Raw genomic sequence first — 26,751 nt, 5'->3', positions numbered from 1 at the left:
TTTTACTGCTTTTATGAATTTCAGTGACATGCAATAACGTTTTTTAAGTTTACTATACGTGGATTATTTATGTTGAAAATTATTCATTATTGTTTAAGGTATTGTATTGTTATACATTACAATAAATAATCTCAAAAAATTATTATCTGACTATTCATTTAAAATGGTTTACATTCCAATGATATTAATGTAATTATAATCACTATTTTGTCAATATTCGTAACAAGATAGCTATGTATTTTGATATGCTAATTTGTAGTCATCTTCCATACAAATATGGGTTTGCTTAGTTAAGATTCCCTAAAAGGTGTTCCAGTTTTATGTTATTTGCATTCTAAATTGGTATTGGAGGGACCTTAAGTACAAAAGGATAATTTTAAAGGTGTTTTGATATTTTTTTTATTTATGTAAACAAATCATGTACAACAATTATAACCTATATTAAATTGTTATATTTTTTAAACACAAAAATTTATATAATCATACGTTATTGTGATTGACAACATTTTTCTTTGCTTAAAGGGGGTTTCTTTTTTACCAATAAATCTGTTCTGGTAACACGGCTCATTCGCATAAACCTAGCCATCTTTCATCTTTAATATATGTTTTTGCTATCATGTCTGTAGTACTACATAGAATACTCCAATCTACAAAATGTCTAGTAACATTTGTCAAATAAATTTGAATTCAATTATTCATCGTATCAGAGGGAAAATTGGTTAGGTTAATTCCATGTGCTTTACGGTATCAAGAAATATAAAATATTCTCTTTCTTTCTATATCCGCCCGGTTAGATAATGAAAACATGAGAAATGTCAAGAATATTCTACGCCGTAGCAAAGAACTTCTGTCATGTTTGATTAAACTAACCTGATTGCATATTCTTATAGCATATTATTCTGATTGCATATAGATTATAGCTAGGGTTTGTCTCTGTATTCTTGACACAAAGGAATACATTTTTCTTGGAAAATTCCTAATTATTCTTTACTTAACATGTACAGGAAACTCAAATGGTTTACTTTAAATAGCTTACTAATCATATAAAGCTGTACAGTACCTTGTTGTCATGGATGCTGCACAATCTATGGTGTATTGTCTCCTTATAGGCTGTAGATAATTTTCAATTTTAATGATTTATTAATTTCCTCGAACAAAATTGTGTGGAAAGATGAAGACGAGATAAAAACAGTATTACCCCACATTATCCTACTGGTTCTATATAGGGACATCTTAATGGTGTATTAACTGTATTTTCCCATCATGGTAGCAATACTCTACAGGCAGGTATGAGTTAATAGGAATGTCAATAACTTTATATCTATATTATATAATCAAGGTGATATTAATAAAAGTTGAACATTATTCATTTTGTTGCCTTATAGCAGATCGTTTCTGAGCAAAATTTTATAATTCTAAATACGTATAAGCAAAGTGAATTCTTTTGAGGCTTAGGGTTAATTATTTAAAGTTTGAATTACATAATATAAAGATATATCTACTGTATATTATACAACATTGAAATGTAATAGTAGGAAGTAATAGAGGGCACAACTATAAATTAAAATTACTTATGACTAACGACATTTATTTATACATTGAATCCGAGAAGATCGAATTCGGATCATCCAATAAGGTTTTAAGTACATTAACACAATAAAGATAACTCCTTTAAATCTACATATAAAGTAGATATTGGAAGGGCTGATTCGATGTGAATGTTGAATGTAGCTCCAGTTCACCTTCCTCTTACGTGCAGCATCTGAAATCTGATGCTGTTGCAGACTTGACTCCTGAAATCTAGAGACATGTTCGTCTGAAGTGATCCAAAAACAGTCGGTGACGAAGAACGAAGTCGCTCTAAACCAAATCTCCGCATCGTTTCGACATCAGAGACAACCAGAATACAAAGTAAAATGTAAAACAGTTGAAAAAATGTAAATTGAAATCACAAATTTTTAAATAGGTGTGATCCCTCTTTTCCTCGTGTATAAAACCGGAGACGCGTGATAGTGTAGCCAATCAGAGAATCGGCATTAATTGTCTCCTTGTGATTTGAAGTTGATGTAAACAAACAACAGATTCTATCGTTGGCCTTATCAGGTTGATTTACTAATCTGTTTATTCTTGATTCTTCCACATAATTATTTTTATCAACTCAGTACAGGTTTAACTCTCTAAAATAGCGAAATTTGATTTATATCAATGTATTATTTAATTTTAACATCTATAAGCGGTGCTTTTATATTTATTTACCACAGTAAAACAAATAAGTAAAATTTGCAAATCTAGTATTCATTACTATGATCTCAGCGGTATCCAACTCACTATGTTTCGTCCATTCGGTACAAAATAATCTATTTATTTTTCGATTTAAATAATTAAAATTTTATTATATTTGTGAAAAACCCCTCCAAAATTTTATTATTGCAATTCTTGAGAAAAATACTGGTTTTTAGGATATTCAAAGTTTAACATTTTTAATAGCTACCATTTTCAAAATACTAAAGATCGGTTCAGGATATTCTTTTCAGTATCTGGACTTGTTATAATAAACATTTCAATTAATTCTGGTATAATTTAATTTATCCCTTTTTAAGATGTAAATTTTTTATAAAAAACACATGCCGATAGACGGATGGGAAACTAAGCATCAATAACCCATGTCCATATAGGGAAATTTGTTTGTCTTGACCTGAGCAATAACGTCGTATACCTTAGTCTACAGTACGGGACACCCTGTATATTAGTGTACGAGGATTCGCCAATCACCTTACTTTCACACTATCAACTTTTGTAAACTCAAGTAATTACAAAATTATTATTTATTAAAAAAAATTAACAAAGTATCACAAATAAAGCTTTTCTTATTAGTCTAATGTTACACTTTGTTGTTTATTCATCCAGGATGGACAGAAGACTGTACGACTGAATGGTATGAGTCTGTCCAAGTTTAACTGTTCAACTGCAAATCATTTTATAATCAGGTTAGCAACAACCCTTACGAGGGGGCTGCACCATCTTCAACAGTCATCCTCCGTAGTCAATTAGAACTGTGTAAATCCATTAGGGTTAGCTAAATTTAGGTGACATCGGTTTCGATTTAGTTAGTATATATTCTACACTCAGGTATAAATCAGCGTGTGCTCTCCGAAGGATATTACGAAAGAATACAGTAATTCCTTTTAAAATACAGTAACTTATTAGAGAGTGCTATTTTTCAATGTTGAAAACTTAACTGAAATATGAACAAAAAATTTTTAATTTTAATTTTTTCAAAATTGCAAGACACGCATTTTTTGGCACACAGGTGATTGACGTTACACAGTAACGAGCTGGCGCCATTACATACACAATGAGGATATTTGATTCTGACAGCCTCTTGATATATTGTCCACAGTTCGGTGAGTTTTCCCCCTTCTCGATCTTTTATTTTTTTTCAATATTTAAATTCAATTTTGCGTCAGACATAATGACCAGTTTTACATCGATGCATAAAAGGCATTACTGTGATATACCAGTGCGTTATAATAAAGTTTTTTAGTTTTATTAATCGCATGAGTTTGGAGTATAGTGTGCATGTTGTTGACAAAAATGTATTTTTACAAATATTGTGTGGAAAAATATGGTTTATAGTTCATATTGTTTTGTATTTCTTCTTTTACCAAAGGTAGGAAAATTTGTATAGTATTTCTAGATTGTTAGGATATACACTCTTCTTTTAAAACCGAGATATGCCCTTTACATTTGATTTCTTTTGGATCATGAGTATTCATAATAACTACAAATTGATGATTATACCCTTATCAATATGATAATTAATAACTTCAACAATATTTTTTAATAGGCGATTAAGACTCGTATACGCGTATATTCTTAAATCGATCAACGATCAAAATATTAATTACTTAGTCAAGTAACTTCGAACATTGCTCGATGAGAAAAAACTCAACAAAAACCCTGAGGATTTTGAAGATAAATTATTTTTAATTTAAGTAATAATATTAAACACAAACTCTTTAAATTAGTACAACCTACCTACTTTGAATAAAAAAATTACATCAGTTTCGTTCAGTACTTCTCAAAACTCTCCAGATTGTATATGTAATTCATTTATTTCAAAAAGTATTAGATATTTCAAAAACTATAACTCAAGTAGTTTATCATCATATTTAAAGTACGTAACTGTTAAATTTTACTCCTCGTGAGTCTGATAGTGTTATGAGGTTTCGTATTCAGAAATACATTTTTTTGATTGACGTTACACAGTAACGAGCTGGCGCCAATACATACATACCAATTGCGGATATTTGATTCTGACAGCCTCTTGATGTATTGGCCACAGTTCGGTGAGTTTTCTCGCTTCCCGATCAGTAGCAAACTACCCCTGAAGCTGTCATGTCGAAGCATATATGTTTCAGTGCCTAAGATAATTATGATACGGAGTCCAGTTGAGTGCCACAGTTTATTTTTGACTGCCTTATTTATTGTGTAAAAAGCGTACCAGGTTGGACAACAAATGTCCTCAATTACAGAATAAATCGGAAATTCTTATTTAAATTATATTTTTAATTTTTTTTTCAAAACTGCAAGAAACTGTATCTTTGTTAGTTTGAAATTTTACTATTATATTCTAACACACTTATAGAACTTAAAAAGTCATCCTGTGACGGAAATAAGATGCCTGAACAAAAGAGGATAGTTCTGAGAGGAAAGTTTACTGAGGCGGTCAAGTGAGAAATGCGAGTTTGTAACTCCTCTTGTTGGTTCTGAAGAAAGATGATAGAAGCCTAATAAAGAAAGATACACTGTTTGCTGTTCCCACGAGACCGAGTCTACGTCACAGTAGTAATACACCTTTGCGACATATTCCCTTATATAACTTGTGCATCACAACAGAAATATTCTCTCATACCCGTTCCACTTACTCTTTGTTTATGCTTGTAGCATTCGTTTTAGAGAAAGCTATTTTATTACTGTGTCAAATTTGAATCACATGATGAACATGTTTGTTTATATGTGTCTTTATGTAATTTTTTTCAACCAAAACATATATAATAGGTCAACTTTGTTTGTTTTGATTCAAAAATGTTTATTTGGTGGTTACCGCAGGCACGTCCCGAATTCTAGAACTGGTGTACAATCTTTACATCGATGTTAAAAAACCTTAAAACACTAGCCATAAACACTTTGAACAATTTAAACACATGGCATTGAACACACCTTGTTGAAGGTGCTTGAAAAATAAGTTCATCGCCATGTCTTTCAAACTTATTTATTTTCCTTATAATTTTCTTCGTGTTTTTTACATAGAGAAAATATTGTAAAACAGTTGTAGAACAACATAAACAAAGAAAGTTTATAAATAAAGAAAAGGCAATTGACTTAAAAAACCTATGTATACGTGTATAAGTTCCTAACTGACGTAGTTCAGCAACTCCAACAACGTGTTGGTTTCTATATCAAAAGTTCGCTGGCTATATCTGTTTGTTTGTTGAGTTAAAACTATGCAACTGGTAAAAATACAACAATCTGGGTACTTTAACATTCTTCAGGTGTGTACTTTTTTAAATTTTTTTATAAGCCCGTTATATTTCTAAAGAGATTTTTTTAATACCCTATCTTTCATATTAACTGATTTGAAAATTGGAGGATTTAAGTAAAGTGATTAAATGGCTAAAAACTTTTAATCACCAGAAACCTGTATTATTATGGGCTTTTTATGGCTTATTATAGGCTAAGTATCATAAGTTAATAGATTTTAATTTGAAAATTCTGTAGGTTCGGTGTTGCTAGTTGTGGGAATTGCTCCCTCGTTTTGTAAAAATTTCCTTTTCGTTTCAAAAGTAATAAAAACTCACGCATAGTGAAATTTGCTATGTCTTTTAGTATTTAACTAAAAGGGGTGGCAAGTTTTCAAATGAGCTATAAACACACAGGACACATATACAAGATGTTCACAAAGTTGTGTCATAAACTTTAATAGGTAATAGTACTCATCATTTCAAACTAAAAATGTTATAGATATAACGTAACATTATAACGTAAATTGAGAAATATCTCGGTTAGGCTCTAGCCAATATTTTGTATTTTTAGAAGGAATTATTATCTAAAGCTAGTTAAGAATATTAAACATTGCTTTTTCATGAAAATTATTTGTATTACAAAATATCATAATATTCCTTTATTACTTCTATCCTCCCCCACCAAACACTAAAAATCTTACGCCAAGCAAACATGGTTATGGTACGATATATGTTTGATACATATTTGATAGAATAAGGCTTACTGATAATTATCCCTTACTGATAATAGCCAATCACTACTTGCAAGTCCTCTAGGGAAGGTCGATTTATTACAGAAGAGGGAATATCAATATCAAGTGTATCAAAAACACTAGTTTGAATCAACATTACCAATCCTGCTTGCTTTGTAACATGACGTATATTACCCAATTATTTCATAAATATGATTAATTTAGTTTGGCTATTATTGTTTTATCATATTACGTACGAAACTACAAATGATTACTACCCATATCATTTAAATGAGGATTTTCGATTTATTTTGTAATGAAGGAAACAAGTTGGCCAACCTGGTAAGCTTGTTACACAATAAATAAGGCTGTCAAAAATAAACTGTGGCACTCAACTGGACTCCGTATCATAATTATCTTGCCAACTGAAACATAGTATGCTTCAACGTGACTGCTTCAGGGATAGTTTACCACTGATGGGGAAGCGGGAAAAACACACCGAACTTTGGCCAATATATCAAGAGGCTGTCAGAGTCAAATATCCGCATTTGGTATGTATTGGCGCCAGCTCGTTACGGTGTACTGTCAATCACCTGTGTGCCAAAAAATCAACATTTGTAATATAAAACCTCGTTACACTATCAGGCTCACGAGGAGCAAAGGTTAACATTTGCGTACTTAACATATGATGATAAACTACTTCAGTAATGTTTTTTAAATTTCAAATAATACGTAAAATCAATAAATTATATAGTTTCCAAAGTTTTCAGAAGTACTAAACGAAAATTATGTAATTTTTTATTAAAAGTAGGTAGGTTGTACTAAGTTTAACAGTTTGTGTTGAACATTATTACTTCAATTAAAATTAATTTATTTTTCCTTAGGTTTATTTTAGAGTTTTGAATTTAAAGTATAATATTTTACTCTAGAATTTTTTGTCATCGAACAATGTTCGAAGTTACTTGACTAAGTAATTAATCTTTTTATCGTTGATCAGTTTATGAATTTAAGCGTATACGAGTTTTAATCGCCAATTGAAGAATATTATTGAAGATATTGATTATAATATTGATAAGGATATAATCACCAATAATTGTAGTTATTATGAATATTCATGATCCAAAATAAATCGAATGTAAAGGGCATATCACGGTTTTAAAAGAAGAGTGTATTTCTTAACAGTCTAAAAATATTATACCAATTTTCCTTCCTTTGGTAAAAGAAGAAATACAAAACAATATGAACTACGAACCATATTTTTCCTCACAGTGGTTGTACAAATACATTATTTGTCAACGACATGCACACTATCATCCAACTCATGCGATTAATAAAACTAACTAAGGTATATTCACACCACCACTATATCGCACTGGTGCTGTTATGAATTAATGCATTTTACGCATCGTTGTAAGTAACTTGTTATTCTGACTGACACAAAATTGAACTGAAATATAGAAAAACAATAAAATGTAATTTAAATATTTTAAAACTAAATATTATATTCTGCTTTATAAACGGCTGAAATTATAAATAGCTGTTATATATTTTGTATATTCAGATCAAAAAATCACATATTTAAGGTGAGTGTAGACCACGCCAAATACGGACAAATTTTAAGATACATAAATAAAAAGATAAAATATTTTGTTATATCAATCACGTTGCAGATTTCTATAGACTCAAATTAATACAAGATCCTATACTGGAATAAACTGTCCAGCAGGAAGAGCTGAAACGAATTCTTATGGAACATAATTTCATAAAATATTTCCTAGTGGTTGGGACTAATCTGCAAAGTACTAAGTCCAAAATCACATAATATAAAATATAAATTGCGTTAAATTTGTATCGTGTAAAAGTTACACTGTTGCATTGTAACAGTGTGACTAGGACTGTATCAAATCCGATAAAAATGGTTTCTTTATAATATTTATTAAATCAATGTTATACATTTTACAATTTCCATAGCATCTTTATTGTAAACTATATTTTTCATTTTCTTGGTGACAGAAACTCAATTTTGTATGAATAAACCATGTGACATCAGATGAGATTTTGTCCAATGTATTGTACTATTGGACCCATTTACTAGACATGATGAAAGTCTAAAGTTAGGGGTGATGAGCCATTGAGAACAAAAACAGTGGCGATAGAAGCTTGGGATATGTGGAAGTTGTCTGAGGAAATGTTTTGTGTGGCACAATAAGCCATTGTGAGTGGTACGCCTCAATGGACGTCTGAGAATGTGATGTATTGTGAGCGATATCCTTATATGTACGGATTTAAAACCTGAATCGATAATATGTTTCAACCAATACGAGATGAAAGGCTATTTCTGTACAATTACTTCACAGGATAAAAATTAAAAAATTGTAGGAATGTGTAAAAATAAAAATACTGAGAGGTATTTTTGTCTCGTTACGGAGTGTGATGCCCAAATAGCCTTTCTTCGCCTAAGTATTGACTGCCCAGCTATGATCCTCCATCACGACCATTTTTATTTTTATTGTAATAGTATTATAGGCTGTCCCAACCGTTATAATTAACTATTTAGGTAAGATTTCTTAACCTGAACCCAATTACTGCTCTAATTGTAATAGAGTCTCTGTCGCGTTACCACCTGCCAAGATATGTTGGAATTAACTCTATAACTACCTAAAGTTCAAGATATGGTTAAACGGGTGAATACTGTATATATTTCTGGTACTTATCACGACAGGATGTTAAGGCCACTTTTACTGTGAGTTCCGCCTCATTAAGTAACGCCCGCCACGCCGTCTTACGGTAACCATTCAGTTTCTGACAGGACAAACCGATACCTACAAACCCTTTGGTTGATAACAGAAGGTATTATTATGTACGATACCATTAATTGTATTTAATCGAATAGCTTCCACGATGTTATGTGTGGTATTCTCCCGATTCAAAATTTTACTAAAATAAAAATACGATGTGACTGATAATACGTCAAAATAAAGCTGAAGTTCAGTACTCTTATTCCTTTAACTATACAATTCCAAAATTGTATGAAATACAAATATAATTTGTGTTATATGAAGACAAAATATGGCTAGAATTCAGTACTCTTATTTATGTAACCATAAAAGTTAATTTCTGTAGTTTTATACATTTACATGTTCTTTGGTTATAATTTTTAAGTAGATAACATGATAATGAGTATTAGCGTTGGTCATTGTTATGTGCTACAATAATAAAGACACAAATTTTCGACAACTAGTATTTCATCTCTTCTTTGTGTAATAAATCCTAAAATATGAGAATAAGCATGCAACAAATGCATTCAAAGATATGACGTTGCATCTGTTTTTCTGTTTTTAAAACGTATAAACACAACATATTTAACATGATCAGTCCATTGCCATAAATATGAACTGTTTACTTTATTATATGACTATTTTATGTTTTAGTTATTATTCATTGTTGTCCGAATGAAAAAACAGATACCTGTTCACAAAGCATAGTATGAGGTGACCCTAAATAATCAATGACATCAATTGATAGGTAGGTAATTAGAGTATCGAACCTCAAAAATCGATAGAGTAAATAAATAATGGGGTAAATGTATGGTTTTAATTAATAAACTAATATTTATGTTGAAAGGCAATTTTTAAATAATACATTATTTATTTCAACTCATAAAATATTGTTTGTTAAAAATGAGTGAAGTTTATTAGAATTTGTAATAAAAAACTGTTGTAGTTAATTAAACATTTTTGGATTGATCCGAAAAAAACTTAAAATTTAAACTAAATGGTGCTGTAATAAAATATTCGGCCAAAGAAGAAAATGCAAGTTTTTCTATTGCAAAATATTTTGTTGTTAGTTTTTGTTGTTGTTATTTTGTACTTTTAAATGTATTGAGGAAGAACCTGGCTTTGAGTCGTCAAGCTATGAATACGGGTATATAGCTCCCAATATATAAAATTATTTATTTGCAAGTACGTGTTACGGAATGATAATACAACTATCGTTTGATTGAATCGATATCGATTATTTGGAGTAATTCATACCGAAATCTGCCCATCATAGTCATAATGTTTATACACACAGCGATGGCAGGTATTCATAACATTCTTATCCTATACAAAAATACATAAAATATAATTTAGACAGCCACGAAAATTGTAAAAACTTAAACCATGAAAATTGTGTCTATGTGGTTTTCATTAAACGTTTAGGAATTTTAGTAGGTTAATATTATCGCCTGAAAGTTATTGCCGTGTTTACCGCTATTCTAGAAAAAACTATTGAAATATTTTGATGAAAATAAATAACCAGTATATCGATAGACATCACATGTTATGTATTTTAGGTAGATTAAAACAAAAAGCTTACGAAGTAAAAAGTAAAAAACAAGTAAAAATTTGACGTAACGCAGACTAAAAACACAATAAAAATATTGATTTCTGGGAAATGGATACCACGGGCACAGACAACCGGGTTCACGTAAGGTATTAAATAACATATCTCTTGTGACTCGCAAAGGTAAAAGTCGTAAAGGAATATTACCTCTATGACGTTCACTCGGTGTCCAAGAAACAACAAACACCAAGTGCATCCACCTTCATTCAGTCTTGTCATCTTTCTCCGCTTTTCAAACAAAAAGTCCTCCAAAAACATATGAATATTTAGTTTTGAGAAGGCAGTCTATAATATGTTATATATGAACTGTAATTATAATAAACATATCAGGGATGTGGAAATTATTGAACATTATGTATATTTTAATATAAAAGTCCATGATGAGCAGACTCTAGTTGTTTGTGAACGAGTTATCTAGAAAAATAGCTCCAAGGAAAAATACTTTGTCAAATATTCAGATTAAGTCCAAGAGTAGAGCATTGAAGACTGGAATAACTGCAAATGATTAATATATCAGTTAAGTTACACTATCTGATATATAAAAAAGAAATACTTCATAGCAAAAGATTAGCTCAATAAAACATTATAGTGACTTATGAACTTGCTTAAGATGTCATCAGTGGGAACGAAAATCTAAACATCACACCACATTTAAAAATGGAAGATACAAATAAGCTTTTAATATAAATATGAAATTAATATACAGTTCACGAAACTGTGATACATTGTTTTTAAATTAAATGGGGAAATAAATCTGTCAACTAGTTTATTTTTTCCCTGGTATAAGGCTAAGATATTAAGACAGCTGTGAAGGAAATTAAAAGTAGAGCGGTTGCCGGTGACGATCTTTGTATTCACATGTTTAAGGTTGTGAGTCTACAGGTATATTAGTGGCTTCTCCACGGCTTATAACGCATCTAGTGAATTTATCACTATTAATTTGGAAATTTTCAAAATTATAGAAAACTTACATTGTTTGGCCACTACCAAAGGTGACTGTCCATAAAAAAGTCCATTAGTTGTACGTCCCAAGCAATGGCAAAGACATATCTAGCACAACAAATTTATGCTGAGTGGTGGTGGGTAAGGTTGAACTTGGCAGTGAGAGCTTGTCGCTTATTACTAAAGTAAAAGCCTTAGGTATCAAACGTGACAACGATCTTACATTTTCCAAACAAGTCACTCACGCAATTCAGCAAGGCTATATATAAGGTCTGTATAGATTTCAAAGAATGCTGCCAAGGTATATCAAGTTACATTTTATTCAGGCACTGTTTCTTTCAGTGTTCTATTATTGCTATCCCTCTTATGGCAACAGGACATTGAGGAAAGACTCCAATATAATGTAAACACTTCGTTGTGCGATTTGAAACTTACGAACACCTGGCCCCCTACCGGCGAGATGCTAATATGCTTCAAATGAAAGCAATGTGCGGTGTACTGACCAACTGCATGATGCATAACATTCTAGAGTGTGGAGAGCCGCAGGACTCGTACGAGAGGAAGCGATCCAGTATGAGCTCTCTCAGCGTAGCACTCGCCATGGTAAACAACTTCTTAAAAGTGAGTCTAGAGGTGGACAGAGGAAGCTTCTCTTCTTTTGGTCCTACAATATCTCCCTGAAAGTTTAAAAAATAGTTTTAGTTTAAAATATAAGAGCCATCTAAAAGCATTGTACCATTCTAGCTGATAAGGGATACTCATTTTCCTTAAATATTATATTAACCATAGTATTTATTTTGTCATTTAGTTGTTCACTAGGCCAGAAATAGGTCTGAGAAACACCAAAAGTGAGTGGCATTTCTTTTTATTTATTTTATGTGGCGCGCCCTTTTATATTTGTACTGAATTATAACATAACGATTTATGCTAATGGAAATGTGCTGCCTCGATAACATTTACATAACATAGTAACAAATTATTCGTATCATCAACCATATAGATATCATTAAAGACAATAACCAGAGCAGAGATCATAGTGGATCAGTGAATCAGACTTTAGTCCAGTGACCAAGCAAAGGACGCACTGACCATCGCTAAGCAGATTACCTCTAGTCAGTGTAGTACGTGATACTGCATCCATGTAGCAGATTACGTTACTCGCTGCTCTGAATGTATACTTGTAGTCGGTAACGTGCCCATAACAGTAGTTACCCTCGTAACAGATGTAGTTATGGATCCTATGATATGCAAATTATAAAACATATTATTTTTATTATATTGTAGTTTTTACACGGAAAAAGCCACCGTAATATCTAATACTAAGGTTATCTGGTGTTCACCATTTTAAAACATTGCTCAATCCATTATATTCTTGATTTATTTCTGGATTTAAATCTGCTATAAGATTTCCCCACTTAAATATTTATTTAGGATAGTTCAAAAATTTTACGAGGGAATTATCAACCGAATTTACTCAAACAAATTCTTTAGCGTAATAAATAATTTTATAATCCAATTAATATTATTTTTTCGAAATGAAATTAGTAGAACTGAATAAGTGGTTCTATAAATGTCAACATTGTAAGTCACATAAAACTTCTTCGTTGTCGAAGACAACTTTTTAATCGTATTGAGATACGTTACACTTTGTACTCTTTTTCAAATATAAAATTAACATTAAAACTCCAGCTCGTCTAAAAGAGGGTTAAATATAATATAAAATAATTATAAATAATAGCTCAATTGGGTGGTTCTAAAACCTCTATAAGTGCATAAGACATTTTACACAGACAATCTGTAATTAAGTTTTGAAGAATTTTTATTGGTACAGTTCTAAAATGGTGCAGGTAAATTATTAAATACGTACGTTCGGATCTAAATACTCAATTGTTTTTTTTTTTTTTTTTTACTGATTGTTATTACGCAACCAGACATGTTTTATAACAGTTAGGATACTTATTATATCTTAGGTGAAAAGATTTAATATTTCCTAGGGTATGCACTGATATAAGATAAGTATAGAGAGGTTAAATACCAAGAAGACGAGGGCTGGTACCGATATTAAACCAAATCAACAATTTTATCTAATCAAATTTAACTACTTACGGCTGACAATAATAGTTATTATTATTTCAACTACAAAAAAATAAACCCTGCTAACCGTTAATCTACCCAATAATTCACGAAAAATTATTCACCAAAGGTTTATGAACCATGAATATTAGAAAAGGGATGACATTTTCACACAAACCACGATTTGACCGCTTTAAACCTAATATAGATGCTAAATCTTACAACCAGTATAAGATTAAAATATTACTTCGTTGTCTAAAACACAGAATACAAAAATATTATTGAAGAAATTCTTACTGACTATAACATTCAAAACTAGTTCGGGTTGTAAATTTTCACCTTTACCAATTAATAACCATGTTAGAGAATTATCAAATGTCTTATATTCCTAATTAATTATAACCTATACCTATCATATATTTATCTTAAAATAAATTCAGAGCGGTTAAATCACTACTTTAATTAAAACCAAGGCTGTTTACCCTGCGACAAAGTACATTATATAGTTATGATGAATATTTTAGACTAAGTTTGTTGGATCATAAAGTATCAAAAATTATATAAATATCTTTCTCGTCAAAACAACGAAAAGACAACGGGCTTAAAGAGGGGTTGTCTTAAAAATCCACTGAACTAACAACTAGATATACTAGAACTTCCGTGTTTTACACTATACCTGTGTTAGGGTTTTCTCTAACTTCTCAAGAGGGTTTTCTTAAAAAGTCATGAACTAATAAGACATAGATATCCTAGCTGGTTCTACACTTTACCTAAAACACACATGCCTATCAAACCATCCCCTGGCAGACCTAACATTTCCAGTTATATATGTCCTACAGAAATTATATTTGCTTAATTTGACATCTTGCAGGCGCATGTAAGAGTCCCTCCTTCTTATTTTAAGGACACTAATAGTTTTTTAACTAATTACTTCACATCAATCAACTCTTGTCTGAAGATGTCTTACTAAGTACTGCAGATGTAGAATTTTCGTACAAAAATATTGCTATATATGATGGTCTCAGTGATACACAAAATACGTGATACCTAAGAGTTAAAAACTGTGTTTCTTCCCTCCCTGAATGTTAAAATGACTAACTGTACTTTTAAGGAACATGGCTTACAGCAGAATAGATCTTTGTATGAAAACTGATAAGATTTTTTTCTATTTAGGATTTAAATTAATTATACATTTTGTTATATTTATGGAAAAGTCTCACCGAATTATATACTCAGGTTGATGTAGCAGTGTCCAAGTTTATTGCTGAGATGTCCGTCTGTTAGACAATTCTCAATAGAAAGGCCGTTGAGACTTAAAACTTCCTAGCAGTACAAAAGAGAACACTAATCATTATGGGGTTAATAGATCAAAGGCAGTCCGTCTGTATTATAATTCTTGAAAGAAAGATCCTTGAGACTTGGTACTTGGTACATATTCCTCGTATTGTAAAGAAGTACGCTATTAATTAAGGAGTAAATAGATCAAAGGCAGTCCTTCTGTCCGTCTGTGCGACTTTCTTGATAGAAAGGTTCTTGAGACTCGGGGTGCAAAGATGAACACTATTGATTACGGGATCAAAGGTTCAAGGTCAGTTGTCTGTCTGTATGTTCGTCCGCCTGACCGTCTGTCCGTCCCTTTTTAGAAAAGTCCTGATAGCTCTTTTTAGAAAATTCCTATTCATTGGAAACAAATTGCATAAAAATATATCTATTAATTTATTCATAAAACAGTAGAAGAGCTTTCCCTCCGTCCGTCTGTCCTTCTATAGACTTATTTCGTTACGTCCTCAATTTTATTTCAATATTTCGTTGTATTTATTTTTGTGAACTAAAACATAAACATTGATTAAATATGCTACAAATAGAAACGGTAATTTACAGATATATTTCTGCTTTACTTAGAATATAAAGTACTTAGAATATAAAGTAATATTTTAAATTTTTACTTAATAATTCTACTTTTAAATGAAGAAAATTAAAAAAATAAACTTTTTATATTATTCACAATATAATGAAAAAAATTCACTAACAATCTACAAAGCGACTAAGATCCGTTTCTCTAAAACCTCATGCAGCAAACAGGTAAATTAGTAAATAGGTTGATTGCATATTCTCTCAGTTAACGTCAAACTTCAAAATTGAACTGGTCAATTTGGAATAAGTTAATGCTATATCTGAGACCTCGAAGTCCCATTAGACTCAATTGTCCTATGAACTTTGAAAACTTCGCCAATCATCGAAACCTACAATTTGTCTGTTAGGTTCCCACACACACAGAATAGTTCAGACTATACGAGTCTGCTGTCAGGCGCTACATACCTCTCTTGTTCTCAGAGTAAACTGTACAGGTAAATAAAATTTAGTCACTTACAAATATAGTTAAGGAACATAAAGCTTCCTTTTTTAAGTATTCTTCTTTAATTGCCATACAAGAGACTAATAGATTATCACTTTAACAACACGTACCAATAGTTTTAATATTTTATTTTGTTATCATTTTAATTAGTTAAGTGCTTAAAATAAAATTACAAAATAAATAAATTTTAAAAATAATATTTTTGACCTTCAAAGAAAAACACCATTGGATAAGATTTGGATACATAAAAATAATGTATATAACTAGATCAAAATGTTTATATGATACAATATTATGACAGGAAGTGATAAATATATAGTAATTTGTAAAATAAAAATTTGTGACAAGAGTATTTTTCCAGAACAGTAGGAATATTTTTTTAAGCATTTTTAGTTATGAGTACAACTTTGCAACTGAAATGAATTCAGTGTTAACGTATTTCCTCAACATATTGCAGTTGTACAAGTTAAAAGTACGAAGAGTGACAGCACATAGAGCAACATCTGTACGTGCTGTCCAGTTCCAATCTATATTTGTACAAAGTAAAATTATCACAATAATTGTAAAATAAGATATGCTGTGTATAAATGAAAAAAAAAACATAACAAAACAGAAAAAGTAAATAAAGAAAAACTTTAAAAAGAAAATAAAAGCTTGACTTATCCATAATTTTAAAATATAAAATTGAATTAAAATCACACAAAGGTTGGTTTTAATTCTAAAATATGTGTTAAGTATTAACGTGCATTTAAATAAGGCACTGCAAGAAAAATATTGTAGAAATGACCAAACTAAAAATAAATTATTGCAGAGACAAGGCAGCATGGATGTTACTAATGAATGATGGTTAATAATTATATCGGTAATGTTAATAATAACAATTAATTCATTATATTCATCGGTGGTGGTAAGTGGGGGAGAGGAGAACCTCAGCACCGTCCTGACCTACCATACGAGGTCAGGCAGTGACCAGCCGCTTGAAGAACATTCTGTGTGCCAATTTGTTTTTGTCTATGAGTCTTGGGTAAACGTTTATTTTCTCGGACTATTCTCTAATCTCAAAAATCAATCTTCAGATATTTTATTGATAATATAAGTATTTGTTTATTTTCACGGGAGGCGTATTTTCATGATTTTTCAATTATAATATGTACTTTTTAAATAACAATATTAAGGTTTTACATCAATATACTTTTCGAACACCGTACATTATATTACTACATACATCTACTAGGTACATCTATAAGGTTCCATATTTGCTTGGGAATTTTTATTAATGATTGTTTCTCACATTTTGTAGGCTATACTTATAGACTCTTCCGACAATTCTCTGGTGCAAACAATATTGGTATTTAATTTTGTTGATAATTTGGAATAAAACGCAATCTTTACAGTTTCTCGTATGTATTATATATATATATATATATATATATATATATATATATATATATATATATATATATATATATATATATATATATAAGGCTATTGCCATTTATACAGTACAATGTATATATATATATATATATATATATATATATATATATATATATATATATATACATACGGCGAAGAATAATATTCCAAACACGGGAAGAGTATTTTTTTCCTTGTGTTCAACCAAAAAAAATTATTATTTTTGGTACGTTTTACCATATCAAACAATAAATAGTATATTATTCTTTCCGTACATATTTCAAAACTATAAACTATTGTCCTTACTCTTGATATAAAAGACCTATTAACTGAAAACTAACCACATTTTCTCATAAGCCATGTGTTTTTTGAAAGGATATTATTATTCATATTTCACATATATAAATAAATTATTACCTTAAAATAAAATTTTGTTTAAAACAAAGATCGAAGTATCTCAAATATAACATCATAGGCTTACGTCATACTTAATACACATTTTCGCCATAAAATAGACGATTTTATGTATTCAACTATATTGACTGACTTTTATTTCAATCTAATTGACCTTTGCCTAATCAAATTTGACGAAATAGGAATCGGAAAGAAATTACGGAAAGAAAGGGCGTGCACCTAGTAAAATTTTAAAAGCATAACCCTAACATTTGTGAGCCTTTAATTCACGTAATTTCTTTATATTTGTTTAGTGTCTATATAAAATTTCCAAAAAGCAAAAAAATTAAAGAAATTTACAATATTTACTATTTTTATACCATTTTGAAAACATTACAGATACATGTTTAAATAATATTTGTATATCTACTATTTTTCATGTTTTTAGAGAAGTAGTCAAACTGTTATGTTTTTGTAATTTAACACAACTACTTTTTTGTTCGGTGTTATGTAATTGAGTACGAAATGTGGTGACGGGAGGAAGAACAACACCATATAACCCGATGCAAACGAAGCTTTACCGCAACAATTCATGTTATGAGTAAAAAAATTGGCAAAACAATTCACCCTACACTAAAGTTATCTTGAGACCAAATATTTGCCTTTAAAAGTTACTTTAATGCCTGATTAAAAAAATATTTTTTTCAATTTGATACTTCATGAATTACCTGATTGAAACGATATAATTAGCTATAATTTACCTAATGGTATTCTGCAAAAACAATAAAAGTCCAAAATTTAAGTGTCTGTTTAAAATTTACTGCACTACTACATAGTAATAAACAATTTAGCTTTCGCCCAGTTCTGTGAAGAGTGAGCACTATGATTTTTAATTTTATTCGTTACACCCAAAGATCGAGTATAAATTATATTCGTGGATCCTTTACTTGCTAATATAATAAAAGGAAAACTTCGCTTGATTTGAAAATAAAGGACTTTATTAAAGTAAAATGAATCTAAGAATGTTAACGCTTACCAATACGAACTTTTAATCAAATAAATAATAGAAATTAAAAGTCTTTTGTTGTATTCAAAACCAACAGTTTAAATAAAAATACTTTTCACGCACTTTTTATTAATAAGGTTCTACTCAAACTTCTACTCTCCTGAATTTACTAATTCTCTACTTTAATATATTTTTTGCAATTATAAATTGATAAATTGGCACTTTACTGAGTAAGTATATATGTATATACAGTTCCTTGAGTGACGCTCGTATATCCTATTATTTGGTGCGTGCTGTCACATTAGCCCTAGAAGCGTAGTATCGCAGAAGAAGTTGCAACTCGTGTTACAGATAAGTAAGCCACTAAGCTCGCGACCACCGAAAGCCTGGATGTGAACGAGAACACATCTCTCAGTTTTACATTGCCTCTGGGAGCCTATTTTCCAAGGTTAGTTGCAGTAAAGAAAAACAAAATTATGCCCCATAGTTTACTTTACCATTTACAAACGGTACATCATTTATGAGATGAACCTAAGTTATCTTGTTATTTTCAGCCATTATGGACCTGTCAGCATATATTAGGCACTTTCCAAAGATTCTGCGAGTGGGGACTTCTCTAGACGCGTTGACCGGAAATGTCAATCCATTTATCCTCGGATACACAGTCCTGTGTTGGGGAGCGGTTATCCTCACGGACCTCTACACCCTGGACTCCCGTGGGAGCGGAATGCCTGTCAGGGCCATCTATGAGGTGTTTCTCTTCAGCTGTTCCGTGGCACACATCCCTTTCTTCCTGCGGCGGAGGAGGGAACTGTCCCAACTGGTCTGCACTCTACTAGAACCATTCAGGAAATTTGAGGGCTACACCATTAAGTCAGAGATCGTTAAGGACTACATCCTTTGGGTCAACCGGTTCAGTGCAATTTACATCTTCTACCACGTCCTCTTCTTGACTTGTTTTCTCATGGTTCTGTCACCACTCTTCACGCTGCTATTTTTCACGGAAGGTGCCATTGTTAATGACTGGCCCCTCCCCGCTGGTCATATTCCATTCCAGACAAACTCTCCCTTCGTCTACATCGTCGCCTACGTCATTACTGCCTCCGCTGTGGTCTGTGCTGGGCTTTTTCACTCCAGCTGGCACCTCGCTATGATCATTGCTAGCCTTCACACCAAGGCCAGGCTCAGAATGACCGCGGACTTTCTGGGTACCTTGAGCGAGAGAGCGGGACTTCCGGAACCTATGTATTCTGGAGTCTTGATGACAAGTTTCGATCGTATAGGACATGACTGCCTTGTCGAAACAGTTCAGAGCCACATGGAGATTATACAGTAAGTAATGATACAATACTATTTTAATGTGATAATATGTGATCAAAAGTCAATATTATTTAATAGTATTTAGATTTTAGTCTATAGGACTTTAACTGTTTGAATTGGAAACACTTTAGTAGATACAAAATTTATTTAATGTAGATAACTAAGAACTTCATATGCTATTGTATTCACTAAACATTACGTAAACATCATAATTATAGTATTATAAACAGCATTTACTTTCCAAAGAAATGCATTATTAAATAAAATGTCCAAATTCAGCTTATAAAAAATAATAAATATGCTTAAGATTTAGATAGCGTGTATGATTGAGAAATAAGACTTGGCTCATTACAAGTTATATTGTAATAGACAGAAAATGTAAAGTTTTTAATCACCCCATTGAAAAATTGATATTCACTAGAAATTCTAAGTACTTTTAAGCGTCTGAAAGTTTAAATAGTATATAATTCTTTATTATCACTTTTTGATATCATAAATATTTTTACAATCTATAAGAATATATCGAGGCGGTATCAATGTAATTTAGAGATTTAAAATATATAGTAGAAGTTTTTTAGAGTATTTTCTTTTTACTCTGCAGGAACCTTTTTTTAAATTTGTTATTGTCCGTCCATCTGTGCGATTATCTTGGTAGAAAATTTCTACACACTTGAAAGTTGACACATACGTTTCACTTTGTTCAAAGAACAAACCCTATTGACCTAATAGTGAAAGAGTTAGAGAGCAGTTCATCCGTCTGTCTGTTTGTGTACTAGCTCTTTAATTGCACTGTCGTGACCTTCGATACTCCGATATACTGATTATAAAAAAAATCTATAAGAACATATAGTTCAATACTCAAATACAAATTAATAATTTATTATCAATCAATTATCTTTAAATTGTTTATTTCAGGTTTGTGAGAATGTTCAACCAATGTTTCGGAATGACTCTCCTAGTCTTGTTCCAGACTTCTATGATAATTGTTGCAGTACTTGTTCTTCAAAGTGTTGACGTAAGTAAAACGTATTCAGCATTTACTATTTAATTTACATTTAAGTTGACCTCCTAATAAAGTTATTCAAACACATTATTTAGAACAACATAATTAAATGGCATTTGAACAACAGAGGGAGAACTACGAAACACATGAACTGCTGACGGGGTATAACCTGGCCTTGGCATGTCTTGGCCTGCTGGGCCTCTTCAACTACTTTGGGCAGACAATAATCGACGAAGTAAGTACTACCTTATAACATAGCAATATTAATGATATATAAACCATTATTTTTTCTCTAACTCACAATTACTCGAGTGTATTAAACATACCAGTACCAGATTAGGTTACTTTTGTTAATTTTATATAATGTAGGACAAAAAGCTGAGAAATCTCTCATTGCGATTATTCCTAAAATGACTTTTCTCTTGCTAAGAAACTAATAATTGTGATTATGTTGTGTTAACAATAACTAACCTCTAACTGGGTAAGCTAACCCAATTACAACATTTCCTTCCTTCTCGATGATGAGTACTAACTCATTCTACTAGAAATCATGTACGGTACATATGTCGATATTCATTATAATAATGACAGAATAACAGCAATTAAAATAGGAATATACTCGTATTAGTAACAAAATTTAACAGTAAGGGGAACAAATCAACAATATATAATGTAACTCATGTAAAAAATGAAATAACAAATATATAAAAATAATAATATTTTAATTTAAAAATTCATGTCAACACAATGAACTACACATTATCTGAAGGCCAATCATTGAAAACCCCAACATATTCCTGCAACAAAAGGCGGTTGAAAAATTTAGCATAATTTGTTTTAAATGAATTGCAAGTTCTACAAGAAAATGGTATTATATTTAAATATTTAGGTTTAAATACCCCTTCTCGTTTTAAACCAACTGTATGTATAAGCATCGTAACAACTTTCAGAGGCCTTATTTCAGAGAGTTTCAATGGCTGTGGTTAATGGAAGAATTGGTGTAGGACGGATTTGAGACTTATTCAAATAAAATCGCCTCATAGCCGAGATAAAGATTTTACACAAACATAAAGGTCCACTATTTTTAAGACTTTCATTGATTGAGAGTTTTCAATACATTTATTCCAAAATTCGAGTATAATACGTCTTTTCTTATTCCTTACAAAGTTTTAGTTGAGTAAGCTAACAATTCAGACGGTTATCGTGTTTACAAGTAGTGTTTCTGTGTTATTCTATACTCAGAATATTTTGTTCGGCTGTAATTGTATTACTACACATTATATAGACAGTTTGAGGACTTGCTAAAGGACAGGAAAAGGTTATAATGCTTTTTTAGATATCGTATATTTCTTTAAAAAATAAAATATTCCTATTTCCTTTTCAAACTTTTTTCTACTACCATATCGCATGAGTTCAGTTTCCATATTTATAAAAATAGCGCGTGGAAGACGTAATCAGAAAGTTCAAATATTAAACCATTTATTACACTAGTAGGGCCTACAAACTTCTACCGTTAACACTATGTAATATAAATTATGAAGATAGACTCATTGAAATAAGAGTTCGTTCAATTTACAGGTTACGTTAAGCAATTTATATTGTAAAATGTTCCAGTCAGAAAAACTTCACCAAGCCATGTACGCCTGCGACTGGTACAACAGACCCAAGCCTTTCAAGACTAGTCTGCGCATCATGATAACTGTCGGCTCTCGCCCTCTCTTCCTTAAAGTGGGTGGCCTTTACCCTCTCAGCATGGAGTCTTATGGAAGTGTGAGTATGTTAAATGTCCACCCTTGTACAACAAAACCAGTCTGCGCATCATGATGATTGCCATCCCTTGCCTTTTCTTCCTTAGCGTGGGTAGCCTCTACCCTTTATAAATAAACTTGTTAATTATAAGTTGTACCAACATTATTCGTACCACATTGCAGATTAATTTTATTGTAGATCAAGTTGTGATTTTAATATGCAAAGTACGGCTTGGTCAGTTGTATATTGAACTTTAGTTTAAAATTTACTGTCCTGATTTAGCACTAGGATCCTAATCATTAGGGTTTTTCCAACAGCTAAAAAACCCCATAACTTCGAACGCAATTTAAAAAATTGAATCCTTTATACTACTTAGTAAAAGCGCTTATGATGCAATATCATAATGCCCTACGAAAATGTTTCAAACGTAATTAGGCATACGACAAGTAAATATTATTTTTGTATTTATGGTTAGGAGAATCAGAGCGTATACTGACTCTTATACCACGTTTTACACGTATAATAGCATTTCTGATTTGAATTAATTGTATTGCCGTTACCATAGCTGACATTTCCTTGTCGTCTAGAAAAAATAAATAAATATAAAAATTCGGAAACCTGCATCGGTCACAAAGCGTTTACTTCTAGCCCTTGTCTCATACTTCCGGTCTAAGATATTTCTAGTACCATAGTAGAGATTGCCTTATTGTCTCATTGAAAATATTTTATAAATTATTAGGACTGAGAAGCCTACTTTGGTTTAAACGTGTCTACTTCCGACCGTTTGAATTCACTTACGGTGCCACAGTTGTTTTAGTCGGTGCCTTATTGCCCCGATGAAAAAAAAAACAATATATGTATGTAGCTCCAGGAAATATATTTCAGTCCAAAAACGTCTACTTGCGGCTGTTATAATCTATTTTAGGTCTCGTATCGGTCATATTTCCAGTGCCATATTGAGTTTGGCCTATCATCCCAATGAAGAAAATATAAATAAATCATAGGGTTGAGCTGCCTCTTACGGTCTAGCAGAAACTACTACCTAACTCCTGCCTATTTTTAATATAACGAGACAATTCCTTATTAAGTTGATGCAACATTTAAAATAATTCGTTTATAATGTTTTGCGTTTTAAACTCTTGTTGTTTTACGGCCTATAGTATGGAAATATTGGATCGTTGAAGCATGTAATTGTTAATTTTACCGTTTATACTTGACCTACTGTTTAAATGGCATATCATAAGAAAGCTTTCCAGTTTTGAGTATCTTATGTAAAATTATTCACAGCTTTATTCATTAAGGATGTTTTTATAACCGTTTTTAATTATATTTACAATGTAACAGATGTTTAAAATTTTTCACTGGTGGAATCTGGAGTAAGCAATAGATATCTACTATCCTAGGTATGACAAGTTATTCTTTTCTATCAGCATTTCATGAGAGATCAAGCACTGTATACTTACGCAGTTCTTGCTTCTCCCCTGAATTAATTTGGAACGTGGTTGCCTCAGCCTGTAGAGAGTTCGTACTATCTAAAACCTTTAATCCTTTTAGTTACTTATCCACCGCTTTAAACTAAGGCATGGCAATACGGCTTCGGGCTGCTGACTTTAGAGTGAGAGGTCAGGAAGCAAAATAATTTCAGGGTAATAATCACAGTTACGTGGTTAAATCAAAGCAACGGACCTCAGAAATTATTGAAACAATCTCAGCACACCACATCCGTGTAACTAATATAACTAAAAATAAAACTTTATTACAGATGCAATCAATTAGTCTGGTAACAAGATTAAGTAAAGGTTGGTTGTCATAGTTATGTCAATATTCACAGTTTTCAGTAAGCCTTGTTAGTTGAGAAATCAGTCAACTACAGATCATGAAGGCTGTGTATACTTTCTTCATAGATATGTTGCATGAACTGATACGTGTGTAGAAATATAGGTTTTTGACCTTAGTTCTAGTTTAATCACCGACTTGAACTTGTGTTAATTGTTAATGAAGGCTATGTACTCTTTCTTATTTGAAAATTCTACTGTCTCTACAAAAGGAGAGGGTTTAATAAATGTGTTAAAGTTACCAGTTTGCGTGTAGTAGTATAGGTCTTTGACTTTAGTTCTAGTTTTATGAATGACTTGAACTTATGTTGTGTTACAGATCATGAAGGCTGTTTACTCTTATGTGAACATTCTACTGTCTTTGCAAAAGGAGAAGGTGTAATATATGTGCTGCATTTACTAGTGCAGGTGTAGTAGTATAGGTTCTTGACCTTAATTGTAGTCCATTGATAATGTTGATGTCAAAATCAATTCACTGGATATTTATGTACTTTGTTACAAGTGGTCTACTTAATACATTGTATTCCAAATATGTGTTGATAATGTTTTACTCAAACAGACATTTGTTTTATTGATCTACACTTAGCGCGACCAAGGGTTGCAGATAAATCGATAAAGCTATTCTCACTATTCGCCAAACTGTTTTAAAGACAATCCCGACGTAAATTTACCCCAATTTCAACACAGTATTTTCAGAAATTACCTTCAGAGAGAGAGAGAGAGAGAGAGAGAGAGAGAGAGAGAGAGAGAGAGAGAGAGAGGAGAGAGAGGGAGTGAGAGGGAGAGAGGGAGAGAGGGAGAGAGAGGGAGAGAGAGAGGGAGGGATTGAGAGAGGGAGGGATTGAGAGAGAGAGAGGGAGGGAGAGAGAGAGAGAGAGAGAGAGAGAGAAGAGAGAGAGAGAGAGAGAGAGAGAGAGAGTAGAGAGAGAGAGAGAGAAGAGAGAGAGAGAGAGAGAGAGAGAGAGAGAGAGAGAGAGAGAAGAGAGAGAGAGAGAGAGAGAGAGAACAAAACTGACTCGGGGTGTTTCAATATGTGAAAATTTTCTATCCTTCTCTCCAATTATGATACTGACAACGTTAATATCACCTCACCTGTAAAATTTGCACATTTTGACTAGTAACAGGTGTATCCGTTATCAGAAAAATAACATCATGAAATAAAAATCTATATTACTAGAAACACATTATCTGCTTGTCTCAGGAAATACGATGGATGCATCCAGACCTAGCTGATAACATCAATAATCAAGATTTCGGTTTCTTTAAGTCTCCTCATGCTCACCTTGGCGGGTGAACTCTTACTCTTCTATCTCGCTCTCTCTCTCTATTTCTATCCTCTCTCTCCCTCTCTATTTCTCCTCTCTCTCTATATGACCCACTCTCCCTCTCACTCCCACTCTCTTTAAAATAATCGTTTAATAACATATGTATTCAAACATACCGGCATTCAATTATCTAACACAGTTGAAAGGTTTATCGTAGAATATGTACTATCCAGTTTAAAATAAAACATCAAGTTAAAAGTAGCTTCTCTAAATGATACTAAAAGAGCTGAAAAAATATTCTTACGAATATTACTATTCATACGAAACTTGTATTAATTAATACTATAAAATACGAGTAAATTGTTAATTATACTTTGCTCTTCAATAACTTTAGGTTCGTCATTGAGATTATTAATTGATACTAATATGTACTAAGGTAAGATCTGTCCCCTACATGCTTTATAATTAACTGCAACTATGCATAAATTGCTTTACTGCGCAAGACATATTACAAAGGTATTGTGATACTAACAATCTATAGAGATATTTACCAAGTCTTTATTAAATTATTTGAGTTCCAACGTAGCCCTATCTGAAAGATTATTTTTAAAATATCTCTAGAACGAACATTCCCTTTAGTAGGTGTTAATGTAAAAGGGCAAAAGATTAATTTGCGAATTTTAATTCAACCATAATCTAACCACTAAGAAATTATGCTTTCTCAATGTTCTGCAGAAGCAGTGGGATGGAA

General features: G+C 31.6%; 1 protein-coding gene across 1 annotated transcript; it reads left to right on the top strand.

The window, feature by feature from the left end:
- The first annotated feature begins 19,555 nt into the window (after positions 1 to 19,555).
- On the top strand, positions 19,556 to 25,117 carry LOC124368281 (odorant receptor 22b-like). The gene is made up of 5 exons (XM_046825555.1): positions 19,556 to 20,160; positions 21,064 to 21,163; positions 21,279 to 21,386; positions 22,766 to 22,921; positions 25,055 to 25,117. Exons 1-5 carry the CDS (start codon positions 19,556 to 19,558, stop codon positions 25,115 to 25,117), a joined length of 1,032 nt encoding a protein of 343 aa, XP_046681511.1.
- The last annotated feature ends 1,634 nt before the right edge of the window (positions 25,118 to 26,751 follow it).

Source organism: Homalodisca vitripennis, chromosome 8 (assembly GCF_021130785.1).
Source record: "Homalodisca vitripennis isolate AUS2020 chromosome 8, UT_GWSS_2.1, whole genome shotgun sequence".
Lineage (NCBI taxonomy): Eukaryota > Metazoa > Arthropoda > Insecta > Hemiptera > Cicadellidae > Homalodisca > Homalodisca vitripennis.
This window is presented reverse-complemented; position numbering and strand designations above follow the sequence as displayed.